Source organism: Perca fluviatilis, chromosome 2 (assembly GCF_010015445.1).
Source record: "Perca fluviatilis chromosome 2, GENO_Pfluv_1.0, whole genome shotgun sequence".
In the NCBI taxonomy this organism is placed as follows: Eukaryota; Metazoa; Chordata; class Actinopteri; order Perciformes; family Percidae; genus Perca; species Perca fluviatilis.
Genome location: NC_053113.1, coordinates 6323077 through 6338793, shown reverse-complemented (window position 1 = coordinate 6338793; position 15717 = coordinate 6323077). Strand labels below are relative to the sequence as shown.

The 15717-nt window shown below is 39.9% G+C and overlaps 1 protein-coding gene across 1 annotated transcript; it reads right to left on the bottom strand.

Annotated features, from left to right (window-relative positions):
* Positions 1 to 14383: 14383 nt before the first annotated feature.
* LOC120545249 (putative gustatory receptor clone PTE03) lies at positions 14384 to 15310 on the bottom strand. Its single transcript, XM_039779437.1, has one exon. The coding sequence runs from the start codon at positions 15308 to 15310 to the stop codon at positions 14384 to 14386; it is 927 nt and encodes a 308-aa protein (XP_039635371.1).
* Positions 15311 to 15717: the final 407 nt, after the last annotated feature.

The following is a 15717-nucleotide window of genomic DNA, read 5'->3' as shown; positions in this document are numbered from 1 at the left end:
CACAACTGCTGATCACAGAACAACACAAAATTGGGCTGGATAGCACCAGTGAGTTCTCAAATTGTTTCAATTCCTATTCACATGGTTAAATTTCTGTTTCAATATAAATTAGGATAGGAGAATTTCAGTTACAATACCAGTTTATCTTGGACATAAGAGATTCTCACAGAACTGTAAATTGTTTAAGCAAGACGAAACCCTCAGATATTTGGATAATGCACCAGGTTAATGTTTACTTTGAGAACTGACCCCCCCACCCAAAAGTTTAAAGTACTTTTTACTGGGAAAAGGCAAATATTAAAAGATCTATTCCAAGATGTTAGTAATAGATATCAGATCACTTAAACAAAGATGGACTTTAGTCTGAGAATTATAAGCCAGCCCTACTAAAACTGTACAACTTCAAATTTCAAACATATTTTAGGATCCAAAACCAAATACAATGTCTGAAGCAGCACCAAAAATGTCCATCTTTAGTTCATAGTGATTCTTTAAACAGTTCAGAGACACAAACAGGTTCAGTTTGTATTGACATGAAACAGAAGAGCAGCAAATCCTCACAGTGTAGAGCTGGAATCAGAAATGACTGAACAAGTAGAACATCAGCACTGCAACACAGACTTTCAGTAGACAACAATGTAATCTGAGTTATTAATTCTTTCTGATGCTGTTTGTTTAAAAATGTTCATTTAAAGATCAATTGGTTCTCTGGTGGGAAACAGAAAAGCATCAAGTCAACAGATGAAAACTCATCAAACAAGAATCAGCTCAGCAGCACAAAACAGAAGAGTTCTGCTCATTTAAACAAAGGAAGGAAACTATTGTAACATGTCCAATAATTCATTAAATCTGAGTCTCTCCACATCTGTAAAGAAAAACTGACTGTTTAAAACATCAGTGGGGTTCAAAATGAAAAACAGACATTTAGTAGACAACAATGTAATCTCAGTTATTAATTCATTCTGATGCTGTTTGTTTAAAAATGTTCATTTAAAATCAGCTGACAAACACAAACACGATCTTTGAGCTTTTTCTTCATCAGATAAACTCAGATATAAATGAATTCAGACTCTTATGAGGATCAGTTCCAGTTCATTTCAAACCTTAAAGTGACTCAATCTGCACATTTCTTAGTATAACAACTTTCAGCTGGATGTATGAGTGAGAAACGGAAAAGCATCAAATCAACAGATGAAAACTCATCAAACTAGAATCAGCTCAGCAGAACAAAACACATTTCTTTGTGTTTCTGCACATTTAAACAAAGGAAGGAAACTATTGTAACATGTTCAATAGTTCATTAAATCTGACTCTCCAAGTCTGTAAAGAAAACAGACTGTTTAAAACATCAGTGGGGTTAACATGAAAAACTACTGATCAGGAAACATGAGTCATCAGTTTGATCAAAGCTTTAGAGAAACAGACTAAACCCTCGGACACAGTTTTCATTAAATTAAACAATTAAACAGTTCAGCTGAACAAAACACAAGGAAAAACATCAAATATGCTTCAACATTTCACTCTGTGAACTAATCAGAAGCATAAAAACTTAGTCACAGTGATGTTGACATGATACAAGACAAAACGAGATTAAAGGTTTTACCTACTGCAGATTGGCCACCTGAATAAATGTACCATCATCAACAGGTTAAGTGTTAACCTGTTAAGAAACAGTAAGCGATCAGACACATCAACACCAGAGACAAACAAGCAGCTGAAACTCTGCCGAAGCTGCGGCGCAGGACGGTCAGCAAGCAGCAGCTCTTATACGCCTAAAACTGCACACAGACAGGTACACAGCGACAAAGCTGAGGCCTCGCCCTCCTGATGAACACGTACACATTCATATTTTCAACAATTGATGTTTAATTGAATAATATTAAAGCAAGAAATCAGCTCACAAGCTGTCAACAACTGTTAGTAATCAACCGTTATGGGTTTTTAATGGCTGATGCAGATATTTAGACAGCAGAGCAGCCCATGATGATGATGCTATATTGTTGTTTTTGCAACAGATGAATGATAAAAATTTTGACACAAAAATGCCAAACGTGTCATTTTGGTACTTTTTCGATTATTCCATGCACTGGTGTCCAAGCGTCTAAGGCTGACTACAATCTGTACAACACTTTACACTCTGTTGTTAAACATATTTTGAATAAACAAAAAACTCGGTTTAACAGAAAATTGTGTAAGAAATGTCAACAGGTGTGGTCTATGAACATCCAGTGTTTCCCCTATAAGTGTAAAGGCCAGAAAATATTATGATCTTATAAATGCAAAGGAGTTTGGGGTCCCCTGATGGAGCTGAGTGTAATTTTTTATGTGTGATTCACGGACACACAATCTGTGATTTGGGCCTCGGGGCACTCTGTAGTTTGGGGTTTTAGGAAGCCATGCAGCAATGTTATTGTGGATGGCTAGCAGAAACAAAGCTGCTTGAGCAGAAATGGATAAAGAAAAGGCTACTTTTAATTAAATTAAATTAAATTTATAGTATCAAATCTTAACAAGCGTTATCTTGAGACACTTTACAGATAGAGTAGGTCTAGACCACACTCTATAATTTACAAAGCCCCAACAATTCCAGTAATTCCCCCAAGAGCAAGCATTAGCAGTGGCTATTGTGACAGTGGCGAGGAAAAACTCCCTTTTAGGAAGAAACCTCAGACACACTCAGACTCTTGGTAGGTGGTGTCTGACGGGGCCGGTTGGGGTGTGATGAACAGTGGCAATAATAGTCATAATAAAGATAATGGAACAGTGACTTCAAAGGTAGTCGTTTGTGTGCGTCATAGCTGGGCACATCATGTCATTCTGAGTAGTGCAGTCTCCAATACCGGATCCTGAGTATTCTGTGCGTATGAACACACAGCAGGGCGTTAGGGATGTAACGTGGCGCTGCAGAGCATGGGTGGATGCGGCGGTCGCAGCAGGACGCGGCTGGGCACTGCAGGGAATCGCAGAGTGTAGCTTAAGATCATTGACCTCAAATAATAGTAGTAGTAGTTCATGTCATATCAGGGCGCTGCAGGGTGTTGCAGGATGTAGCGTGGCACAGCAGAGCATGCATGGACATAGCAGGAAGTAGCAGGGTTCAGCCGGATGCAGCATGACACTGCAGGGCACCGCAGAGCTTGGCAGGGAGTGCAGCAGGACCACGGCGACAGCTGCAACCAAGATCTCGGTGCCAACGTACTCCAAGGAAATATACTGGGTGAGAAAAAATAAAAACACAAGGACTCTGGGGAGTAAACTCCTCAGAGCTAGGTTAGTAACAAGCATTTCAGGGACGGGATGCACACAAATGGAAAGGGAGAGGAGAGAGCAGTCAAAGGAAGAAGAGGAGAGGAGAGCAGTCAAAGGAGGGAGGGAAGGAAGGAAGGAAGGAAGGAAGGAAGAAAGGAAGGAAGGAAGGAAGGAAGGAAGTCCCCCGGCAGTCTGGAAGTATAACAGCATAACTAAGAGAGACAGGCAGTTTAAGGAGAGGAGCCTGTTCGGGCTTGGAACTCTCCCCTGCCGGATCGGGCTGTACTGGCCTGCCTCCCTCTACTGTTGTTACATTATTAATCTGACGACTATGAAGAGAAGCAGGTGGCTAGGCTAGGCGGACGCTGCAACTCCTCACTCCCTAGCTATAAGCTTTATCAAAGAGGAGTGTTTTAAGATCATTCTTAAAGCGCCCATATTATGCTCATTTTCAGGTTCTTTTTAGTAACTGTATTTTAAGGTTGTACCAGAATAGGTTTACATGGTTTAATTTTCAAAAAACACCATATTGTTGTTGTACTGCACAGCTCTCTCTCACTGCTGCAGATCCTCTTTTCACCTGGTTTCTGTTTTAGCTACAGAGTGAGACCTCTTTTCATCTTCTTCTTCTGTACTATCTTTGATTGCACTCGCACATGCGCAGTAGCTCAGATGTAGAGCATGTCAGCTAGCTAGCTCTAGAGACAGTAAAAGAAAGCCGTTTCTTCAACTTTGGTCAGTTACAAGGCAGGATTAGCTGGGAGACTTCTAAATGAGGGCGCACATGTAAGTAGTTCTTTTGTAGATTATGGTGAACTTGTGTGTGTTGTAGCAGTGCTTTGCTATTGAGAACGACATAGCATGCTACGCGTTAGTGTTAGCCGGCTAACGCTAGCATTATGGATGGATTATTTTCAAAGTTTGTATGTGTGTGGAAGCACCAGAGACACAAAAGAATACCCCAAATCCCAGAAAGTGTTTTTCATTTTTCATGTTACCGCTAACGCTAGCATTATGGATGGATTATTTTCAAAGTTTGTATGTGTGTGGAAGCACCAGAGACACAAAAGAACACCCCAAATCCCAGAAAAAGTGTTTTTTTCATAATATGGGCACTTTAAATGTGGTGACGGTTTCTGCCACTCAAACCCAAACTGGGAGCTGGTTCCACAGGAGAGGTGCCTGGTAGCTGAAAGCTCTGGCTCCCATTCTACTTTTAGAGACTCTAGGTACCACAAGTATCTCTGTATTCTGGGAGCGCAGTGCTCTAGTGGGACAATAAGGTACTAGGAGCTCTTCTAGAAATGATGGTGCTTGACCATTTAGAGCTTTGTAGGTCAGGAGAAGGATTTTAAATTCAATCCTGGATTTTACAGGAAGCCAATGCAGAGAGGCTAATACAGGAGAAATATGATCTCTTTTCTTAGTTCTCGTCAGAATATGCACTGCAGCATTCTGGATCAGCTGGAGAGTCTTAAGGGACTTATTTGAGCAACCTGACTGTAGGGAATTACAGTAGTCCAGCCTGGAAGTAACAAATGCATGGACTAGTTTTTCAGCATCGTTTTGAGACAGGATATTCCTAATTTTGGCAATGTTACGAAGATGAAAAAAGGCTGTTCTTGATGTTTGTTTTAGATGGGCGTTAAAGGATATATCCTGATAAAAAATAACTCCTAGATTTCTGACAGTAGTGCTGGAGGCCAGGGCAATACCATCCAGAGTAGCTATGTCTTTAGATAATGAAGTTCAGTGGTGTTTAGGGCCCAGCACAATAACTTCAGTTTTGTTAGAGTTTAACATCAGAAAATTGTAGGTCATCCAGGATTTTATATCTTTAATGCATGCTTGAAGTTTAGCTAACTGACTGGTTTCATCTGGTTTGATTGACAAGTATAATTGGGTGTCATCCGCATAACAGTGAAAGTTAATTGAGTGTTTCCTAATAATATTACCAAGAGGAGCATATATAAGGAGAATAGAATTGGTCCAAGCACTGAGCCTTGTGGAACGCCATGGTTAACTTTAGCGTACTTGGAGGATTTATCATTAACATTAACAAATTGAGATCCATCAGAGGAATAGGACTTAAACCAGCTTAGTGCGATTCCTTTAATGCCAAGTGTTCCAATCTCTGAAACAGGATTGTATGGTCAATTGTGTCAAATGCAGCACTAAGATCTAGTTAAACAAGTATGGAGACAAGTCCTTTGTCTGCAGCAGTTAGAAGGTCGTTAGTAATTTTCACCAGTGCCGTCTCTGTGCTATGATGTTTTCTAAATCCTGATTGAAAGTCCTCAAATAAACTATAGCACATTTCAGCAACAGGGCAATTCAAAGTGCTTTACATAAAACATTAAAGAGCAGTTAGAAGACAATTAAAAACAATTTAAAGACATTAATAAACAAATTAAAAACATTAAGACAAGAATAAAATTGATAGTGCAGTATAAGAAAAAAAATAAGTTAATAAAATAGATTATTTAAAGAAAAGCAACATCAAAAAGATAGGTCTTTAGCTTAAATTTAAAAGAACTGAGAGTTGCAGCGGACCTACAGGTTTCTGGGAGTTTGTTCCAAATATGTGGAGCATAAAAACTGAACGCTGCTTCCCCCTGTTTAGTTCTGACTCTGGGGACAACAAGTAGACCTGTCCTAGACGACCTGAGAGGTCTGGGTGGGTCTACGTAGTAGCAGATCAGAAATGTATTTTGGCCCTAAACCGTTTAGTGATTTATAAACCAGTAAAAGTATTTTGAAATCAATTCTTTGAGGCACTGGAAGCCAGTGTAGAGACTTCAGTACTGGATTGATGTGATCCACTTTCTTGGTTTTAGTGAGGACTCGAGCAGCAGCGTTCTGAATCAGCTGCAGCTGTCTGATTGACTTTTTTAGGGAGACCTGTAAAGACACCGTTACAGTAGTCAAGTTTACTGAAGATAAAAGCATTTTTCGAGATCCTGCTGAGACATAAGTCCTTTAACTCTTGATATATTTTTAAGGTGATAATAGGCTGATTTTTTAATTATGTTAATGTGGCTTTTAAAATTCAGGTCTGAGTCCATGACTACACCAAGATTTCTGGCTTTGTCTGTTGTTTTTAACATTGTCGTTTGAAGCTGAGTGCTCCAAAAACAACCACCTCTGTTTTTTCTTCATTTAATTTAATTTAAGAAAGTTCTGGCACATCCAATCATTAATCTGTTCAATGCACATATTTAATTGTTGTATTGGGCTATAGTTCCCTGGCGATAAGGTTATGTAAATTTGTGTTTAAGTGGATGTCATTAAAGACTTTAACAAGAGCCGTCTCAGTGCTGTGGTGTAGTCGAAAACCTGACTGGAAGGCATCAAAACTGTTGTTTAGCGATTAGAAAAGTTTGAGTTGTTGAAAAACCACTTTTTCTATGATTTTTACTTAAAAATGGAAGGTTTGATATTGGCCTATAGTTGCTCATTAGTGTCGTGTCTAGATTGTTCTTTTTTAGGAGTGGCTTGATGACTGCAGTTTTCAGGGCCTGTGGGAAGATACCTGAGAGCAGGGTGTTTACAATCTGTAGAAGATCTGAAGCCAAACAATTAGAAACATTTTTGAAAACACCCGTTGGTAGAATATCAAGGCAACAGGAGGAGGTTTTCAGATGTTGTATAATGTCCTCCAGGGTTTTAAGTTTGATTGTATGAAATTGTGTCATGTTGGAATTTGTTTTTGCGTGCACACTGTGACAACACATATCCTGTACTTGATATGGAAGCACTGACGGTTTGTCTAATTTTCTGAATTTTGTCTGTGAAGAAGGAGGCAAAGTCATTGCAAGCCTGGGTAGACAATAGTTAAGATGCTACTGGTACTGGAGGGTTAGTTAATCTATCAACAGTAGCAAACAAAGCACGTGAATTATTATTGTTTCTGGCAATAATTACAGAGAAAAAGGACCGCCTTTGCATTTCTTAGTTCCAGATTATAAATGCGAAGTCTCTCTTTATAAGTGTTATAATGGATCTGGAGATTCGATTTTCGCCAACTGCGTTCAGCTTTCGACACTCTCTTTTTCTGTTCTCACAACTATAAAATTTCTCCATGGAGATCTTTTCTTACCAGAGACAGCTTTGACCTTAGTGGGAGCAATAGCATCAATAACATTCGTAATTTTACAGTTGAAATTATCTACAAGCTCAGTGACTGAGGCCCCTGAGAGGGTGGGTATAGAGGAGAAAAGCTGAATGAATGATTCACTGGTGTTTTCAGTGATATACCATTTTCTGATTAACTTTGTTTGAACACTTTGGGCACAGAGATAGTGCCGTTAAAGAAAACACAGGAATTATCTGAGAGAGCAGCATCAGTCACCACAACCTTGGAAATGTTCAGACCCTTGGAGATAATCAAGTCCAGAGTGTGCCCCTTATTGTGCGTGGGCTGTGTCACATGCTGAGTCAGTCCATAGCTCTCAAAAACACAACACAGTTCTTTGGTCCCTCGGTCCTGGGGGTTGTCAACATGAATGTTAAAATCACCAGCAATAATTACACGGTCAAAGTTAATACAGATTATAGACAGCAGTTCAGTAAAATCGTCAAAGAAGGATGCACAGTATTTAGGTGGCCTGTAGATATTTAGAAGTATAGCTTGAGGGGAGGATCTTAGCTGAAGAGCCACATATTCAAAAGAAGCAAAATTTCCATAAGATAATTGCGTACTTGGACCCGGCCCATATCAGTTAACGCTTGCTGCATTTTGCACACAAGCATCCTTATCAGTTTGGGGAGAAGGAGTTAACTGCCGTCCTTGAGGGGGCAGAGGTGCCTGGCGTTTTACGATGGGAGAAGGAAGGGGGGCATACTTGGTTCCAGCATTTACCAGCTGCTTCATCTGGTCAGTGAACTCCAACATGGGGATGGGGGAAAGAGGGGAAGGTGGCAAATAACCTGTTAATAGAGACATATTGATCATTTCAAGTAATGAAGTGTTAACCACGGGTAACGCTTCTTTGAGTAGCCTCGTTGGGATGGGGTCTAAGAGACAGGTAGAGGGCTTAGCTGAGAATACCTTTAACATTAATTGTTGAAGGTCTATAGGATAAAAGCAGTCTAAGCATATGTCAGGTCTTGTCATTCTTTCTAGCGGTCCTGCATTTAAAGTTGAACCGTTAGAAGTTGAGGGCAAAAGGTGATGCATTTTATCTCTAATTGTTATAATTTTATCATTAAAGAAGCTCATAAAGTCGTCACTACTCAGAGCTTTAGGAATAGATGACTCACTAGAGCTGTGAATATCTGTCAGTCTGGCTACAGTGCTGAAAAGAAACCTTGGGTTGTTCTTGTTTTCTTCTATTAATGATGAGTAGTAGTCTGATCTGGCATTTCTGAGGGCCTTCCTATAGGTTTTGAGACTTTCTTGCCAATCCAAATGAGATTCTTCCAGTTTGGTGGAACGCCATTTATTTTCAAGGTTTCGCGAGATTTGTTTCAATTTGCGAGTTTGGGAGTTATACCAAGGTGCTAGTTTCCTTTGCTTCATCATCTTCTTTTTGAGGGGAGCAACAGAGTCTAAAGTCGTCTGTAGGCAGGTCGTAACACAGTCTACAAATATATCAATTTGGGATGGACTAAATTTAACATAAAGGTCCTCTGTTATATTAAGGCACAACATTGAGTTAAATGCTGTTGGAATATCTTCCTTAAATTTAGCTATAATACCGGATTCTGCGGAAATATTATTAAATCCTGAATTTCAATACCATATGCCAGCACAAGGTTGAGGGTGTGGCCAAAACCGTGCGTCGCCCTATGCACACTCTGACTGAACCCGATTGAATCCAGTAATGAGTTGAAGGCAGTACTAAGGCTATCATTGTCAACGTCCACATCTATATTAAAATCACCTACAATAAGTACTTTGTCTGATTTTAGTACTACACATGATAAAAACTCTGAGAATTCCGATAAAAATTCAGAATACGGACCTGGAGCTCGGTAAATAACAACGAATATAATTGGCTGTAATGTTTTCCATTTTGGATGTTGAAGATTAAGAATAAGACTTTCAAACGAGTTATAATTTAATGTAGGTTAAGGATTAATTAACAGGCTTGAATCAAAGATGGCTGCAACTCCCCCTCCGAGGAATTTGAGTATTAATATGACTGGGAGGAGTGGCTTCATTTAGACTAACATATTCTTCATGGCCCAGCCATGTTTCAGTAAGACAGAATAAATCAATTTGATTATCTGATATCAAATCGTTTACCAGTACTGCTTTAGAAGACAGAGATCTAATATTTAATAGTCCACATCTAATTTTCCTATTTTGTTCTGTTGTTGCAGAGATTGTTTTAATTCAAATTAGGTTGTTAAGTATAGCCCCTCTTTTGTTTACTTTTGATTTAACCGATCTGAGTCGGGGGAAAGAAGGGTTATTAGACTGTGAGTGGGCGACTGCTCTAACGGAAGCACAGAGGGGCGCGTATCACTGCACCTCTGATTGCTAATATCAAATTTGGGTTGTTATGATTTATGACTGATAATATATTCGGTCAGATTTTTTGATACGAGAGCGGCTCCGTCCCAGGTGGGATGAATCCCGTCTCTCTCAATCAGACCAGGCTTTCGCCAGAACGCCCCCCAGTTATTCACATAGCCCACATCATTAGCTGGGCACCACCCCGACAACCAGCGGTGGAAGGATGACATGCGGCTGTACATTTGATCACTGATCAGGTTTGGCAGAGGTCCAGAGAAAATTACTGAGTCCAACATTGCCTTTGCATATGCACAAAGTGACTCAAGATTAATTTTAGTGATCTCCATTTTACATAATCGGGTATCATTACCACCTACGTGAAGTATGATCTTACTGTATTTACGGTTCTTTTTAGCCAGCAGCTTTAGATTGGATTCTATATCGGCCGCTCTGGCCCCGGGGACACATATGACCGTAGCCGCTGGGGCCGCCGGCTTCACATATCGCAGTATAGAGCTCCCAATAACCAGAGTTGGCTTCTCAGAAGGTGTATCACACAGCCCTGTTGTCACAGACGACGGTGATCCGTCACATGACATTAGAAGTGGCTTGTTCGGTTGGGGAGGTTGTTTTTGAGGAACGTTTTCATTTGGCGGATCCGGGCAGTGTAGGCCACCGGACCGTCTGGCTACCGCATCCCTCACAAGCTTACGCTGCGAGGCAGAAGTCCTCTTCTGTGGCGACGGCTAGTCAGTCGGCTTTGAAGCGGGGCGGGCCCGGCGAACCACCTTGGCCGCTACCGGTTCTGACTCCGACATAGCATTGAAACGGTTGTAGAGGCTTAGGGCAGGAGGCAATGGAGCCCTGCTAGGTGCAATCTTTTGGCCGCAAACCACCTTATTCCAGGATGGCTTGGTGTCTGGTGTTGATTTTTTATTTTTAATGGCAAGTTGAGTTTGAATTAGGGATACACCGATACCAATGCCAGTATCCGGTATCGGTCTGATGCCGTGCGCATGATATCATGCTGTAATCATAAAATTACTCCGACACTACCACACCCGATACCACCTTATAGCAATGTGACATTTACTTGTAAATGTGTATCAGGTATAGGCGGAGGAAGATGAGCAATCATTGCCAGCTTTTCGGAGATTTTTGGCTGTAAAATTAACAGAGGCCCTTACCCAATACCAGGGGTGAGTCTAGAGGGGGGGACGTGGGTGGCAACCGCCCTACCTGAAATATGATTGGCTCCCCCTGTTGCCCCTCCCCACCCCCCAATCCATGAGGATAGAGTGCTGTCAATCTGACAAATGTGATTTCCATTGGATCAGAGTACTGTAACTTTGCTGCCTGTCCTGCCAATCGCTGCCTTTCCATTTGGTTAATGGATATCTACTTTAAAGACACATTTAATGGCAACTGTGTACTTTGTTAAAATTTTAAGGCCGATTTAAAAGTATTGAACTCTCTGGAGATATGGTCTAATGCACTTTATTTCTGTTCTGTTTCCTGTTATCTGAAAACTGTAGACAGCAAGGTTTTCTTTGAAGTTTATTGTGACTGTATTGCAATTTATTTTTATACAGTTCTGTAAAAAAATCTTCCCAATCCTTGTCACATGACCTATTATTGTTTCCATGACGACTATCCAAATATTTGCCATAAAAGCCCATAGAAAATATGTATTGTATTTGGACACGCATTTTGTTGAAAATAAAAACAATTGAAATTAATAATAAATGTGATGTGTTTTATTTAGCAAAATGACATTGTGTTGTTCTATCATATCCAATATTTCCAAGCAGATTTTCTGTGCTGTATTCTGACGAAATCCCCTGGACCCCCATGACTGATTATTGGTCATGGGGGTATTCATTTGGCCATCACTAGCTATTAATCACAATTATATATTTTAATGGATTGACAGCCACAGTATTTACATATGTGCTGACTACAACTGAGCAGATGTTTTAATCAATTTTGTAATTGTATGCACTTTTTCATCTGATATAGTGAGTCATGAAAAAAGTTTTTCCATGTTGTTATGAAGCATAAAACCTAATATTGTATAGAGTAAATAAGTGATATACAGTATACATGAGATATATTGACTTCCTGAAGACAAACAAAAGTTTAAAACTGTTTTATTTTATTTACACAGATGTCCACAAATTACTTCCTGTTTTGTCTCTATTTCTTTTATTTTGTATCGTCTGTTAACAGGTAAGTTCGTGAGCTAAAATGTTCAGATAACCAACTTCTCTGAACGCTGTTTCAACAGGATTTTCTACTCTCGGCTAAGTGTTGCGCAACTCTAAGCTGGTCTTCTATGATTGGTCATCTGCTCCAGGTAGGCAGGACTGGAGTGTTTTTTTTTTTTTTTAAGCTACTGCTACATGCTAACAGCAGTATAATATGTAATCTTGGCTGTTAGTGTTGTTAAATTCTCCCCAGTTATGGGTCACATTACTCCTGAAACATTACCGGTTATGTAGTATTTGGTTTAAAAGCCTTTATCAGTGATGTTTTACTCTGGAAAGTGCTGCTATATTCAATCAGTGTCCACTGCTAACTAAAGTAGCTACATGCCATTGGCAGTAAACAATCTCAGCTGGGCTGCCAATGTTGTTAAATTCTCCCCAATTTCGGGTCTCGTATTCCTGCTGAACGACCGATTGTTAGTGTTCGGTTCAGAAGCCTTCATCCGTGATTTTTGACGGTAGAAAGTGCTGCTTCGTTCCACTACCATCTAACGTTAGCATACTGCTAAAAATTAAGTATCTGCATACTAACTGAGATCGCTGTAATGTTAGAGGCCAATGTTGGTAATTTCTCCCCAATTTCGGGTCACTTTACTGCTGGATCATAGCCTGACGTCGTCATACTCAGACTCTAGTCAGAATATGAGTCTGATACTGCTCCATTGGGCTGTGGTTATGGGGCGAGTTTCAACTGAACCAGGAAAGAACATGTGTCTGCACTCATTGGATATACCTATAACCAATCAGAGCAACTTATAGACCTACAACTAATCAGAGCAACGGAGTATGTGACGTGTGATGTGCCCCATCTTCTTAGCGACCATCGGTGCTATGAGGTGCCGTTTGTAAAGAGGCTTACGCTGAAAATAACAGCAGCATTTTGTCACATTTAGCTTCAAACAGTGTTTAAAAAACTGGTATGAATTTTTGAGGGTCACTTTTTTTGCACATTTACAACAATATTTGTCAACTTAGAGATAATTTAAATAGTTAAATCCAAATATTAAATGTTCCACCTAAATGTTAAATCTAAATCTAAATGTCAAATCTAAATATTAAATCTAAAGCTAAATGCTAAATCTAAATCTAAATCTAAATCTAATTGTTAAATCTAAATGTTAAATCTAAATTTAAATGTTACATCTAAATGTTATATGTAAATCTAAATTTAAATGTTGAATCTAAATTTAAATGTTAAATCTAAATGTTTCGATATGCATTTTGATTTTGCTTATTAGTTAAATATTTAGTTTCACCCGAAACATTTAGATTTAACATTTAAATTTAGAATTAATATTTAGATTTAACAATTAGATTTAGATTTAGATTTCAATTTAACATTTAGATTTAGATTTAGCATTTGGATTTAACATTTAACATTTAACAGTTAGGTGTAACATTTAATATTTGGATTTAACTATTTAAAATATCTCTAAGTTGACAAATATTGTTGTTAATGTGCAAAAAAGTGACCCTCAAAAATTCATACCAGTTTTTTAAACATTGTTTGAAGCTAAATGTGACAAAATGTTGCTGTTATTTTCAGCGTGAGCCGCTTTACAAACTGCACCCCATACAGTGCCAGCTGATAAATTAAACTTTTGCCGAATCCCTTAGGAAGGATGGCAAAAACATCTTTCTGATTGACAAATGCCTTGATCGCGGTTCTCTGTTCCTCTTTTAAAATGAATGCGCTGTCGAAATCTTCTATAACAGACACAATGGAGAAATCTACACATCTCAATTCTCCAGCGGCAGCCGTCTTTGTTTTAAATAAATTCAACCCAAGCGCTCTTTGGTGACGTGGTTGATTCCGTTACTGTTGATCATCTGTCCATCATCGTATAAAGCCCACCCTGACAATTTGATTGGTCCAAACAGCTCTGGTTCGAGCATAGTTGCTCCACAATGGATAAATTCCAGAACGAAGTTCCCGACCTCAAATTGTAGATTGTAATTGTGTGCAGGAAGAAAGAAAGAAGCCTTTATTGGGGTTTTTTCATGGTACAAAGTTCTGCTATATGCTCCGTTGCAGTCAGGCTCAGGAATGCAACAACAGCGGAGGCTGCTGAGACTAAGAGTTGCAGAAAAACACTGGCTGATCAGAGCAGACTGGGCTTTTTTGAGAGGGGGGGCTAAAGAGACAGGCGCTCCTAAATAGCGTCTCATTCAGAGGGGGAATCCAGGTAGAGCAGCCATGGGCAGTATGAGAAAGAAAGTGTTTTTTGAACATTAAAGCATGTAAACGTGTTTTAGTATAAGCACAAAATCCAAGTATTAACCTGAAAATGCTATACATTTGTTCCCCTTTAAATCAACATTATAGTATCTGGTTAAACATTGATATTAAGGTTTCTCTTATTAAGTGGACTATTGGTCAATGTAATTTAGTTTTTCATTAATGTTATTTATGGATCTCTCGTTTGTGGGAGAAGTTGTGGATGATCCTGGACCTGATCTGATGCAGGTTGATGCCGTAGATGATGGGGTTGATGAGGGGCGGGACCACCAGGAACTCTGCGGCCAGCAGGTTCTGCAGCAACTGTAGCGTGCCGCCACCATATCGAGCGTAGATGGAATCGAACATCAGTGAGCTTGCAAAGATGAGCAGCGTGGCCAGGTGTGGCACACACGTCTGTACAAACTTCTTCCGGCTGGACGCCAACCTGAGCGAGGCTTGAACCAAGTAGATGTAGGACACCAGGATGAGTCCGGTCTGTGAAGAGTGCGAAAAAATTAGCACCAAGCTGTATATACTGCTGACGTTTGTGTTGGCGCACGACAGCTTCACCACCTCCCAGTTGGTGCAGAAGATCTTGTTGATGTGGCGCCTACACAGTGGCAATCTGGCGGTCAGTGTGATACCAATAATCGCCTCCAACAGCGAGAAGCACCAGGTGAGCAGCAGCAGCAGCGCCACCCTCTGCACCGGCATCAGCATTGGGTACTGCAGCGGCTTACAGATGGCCAAGTAGCGGTCATACGCCATGACGGTCAGACCGGTGAACTCACAGAAAACGTAACAGTAAACCACAAATATCTGAGTCAAACAGCCGGCATACGTGATGACGTTAGAGTCGGCCAAAAGGCCGTGAAGCAGCTTCGGGTAGAAACTCGACGCTCCGCAGATACCGTTAAAACACAGGTTGCACAGGAAGATGTAGATCGGCTCATGGAGCGTTCTCTCCAGGCAGACGGTGATGATGAGCGTCAAGTTGACGAAGATGGTGAAGAGGTATGACATCAGGGCGACGGCAAAGTACATCTGACGGTTTGTCAGAGAGTCATTCAGACCCTGAAGCACAAACACCACCTCAGAGTTATTCTGCATCACAACTGCTGATCACAAAACAAACAAAATTGGGCATTAATGATTTCCCGAATTGTTTCAATTCCTATTCACAAGGTCCTGATTACATTTCTGTTTCAGTATAAATTTAAATAGGGGAATTTCAGTTACAATACCAGTATATCTTGGACATAAAATAGATTCTCACAGAACTGTCAATTGTTTAAGCAAGAAGCAACCCTCAGATATTTGGATAATGCACCAGATTAATATCTACATTAAGAACTGCCCCCCCCCCCCCAAAAAAAAAAGGTTAAAGTACTTTTTAATGGGAAAAAGGCAAATATTAAATGATTTATTCCAAGATGTTAGTAATAGATATCAGATCACTTAAACAAAGATGGACTTTTTAATTGATTAATATAAGCCAGCCCTGCTATAAATGTACA

What these genes read in the sequence shown, in the direction of transcription:
- LOC120545249 (XM_039779437.1), bottom strand. Translation starts at nt 15,310, where the DNA reads ATGCAGAATAACTCTGAGGTGGTGTTTGTGCTTCAGGGTCTGAATGAC.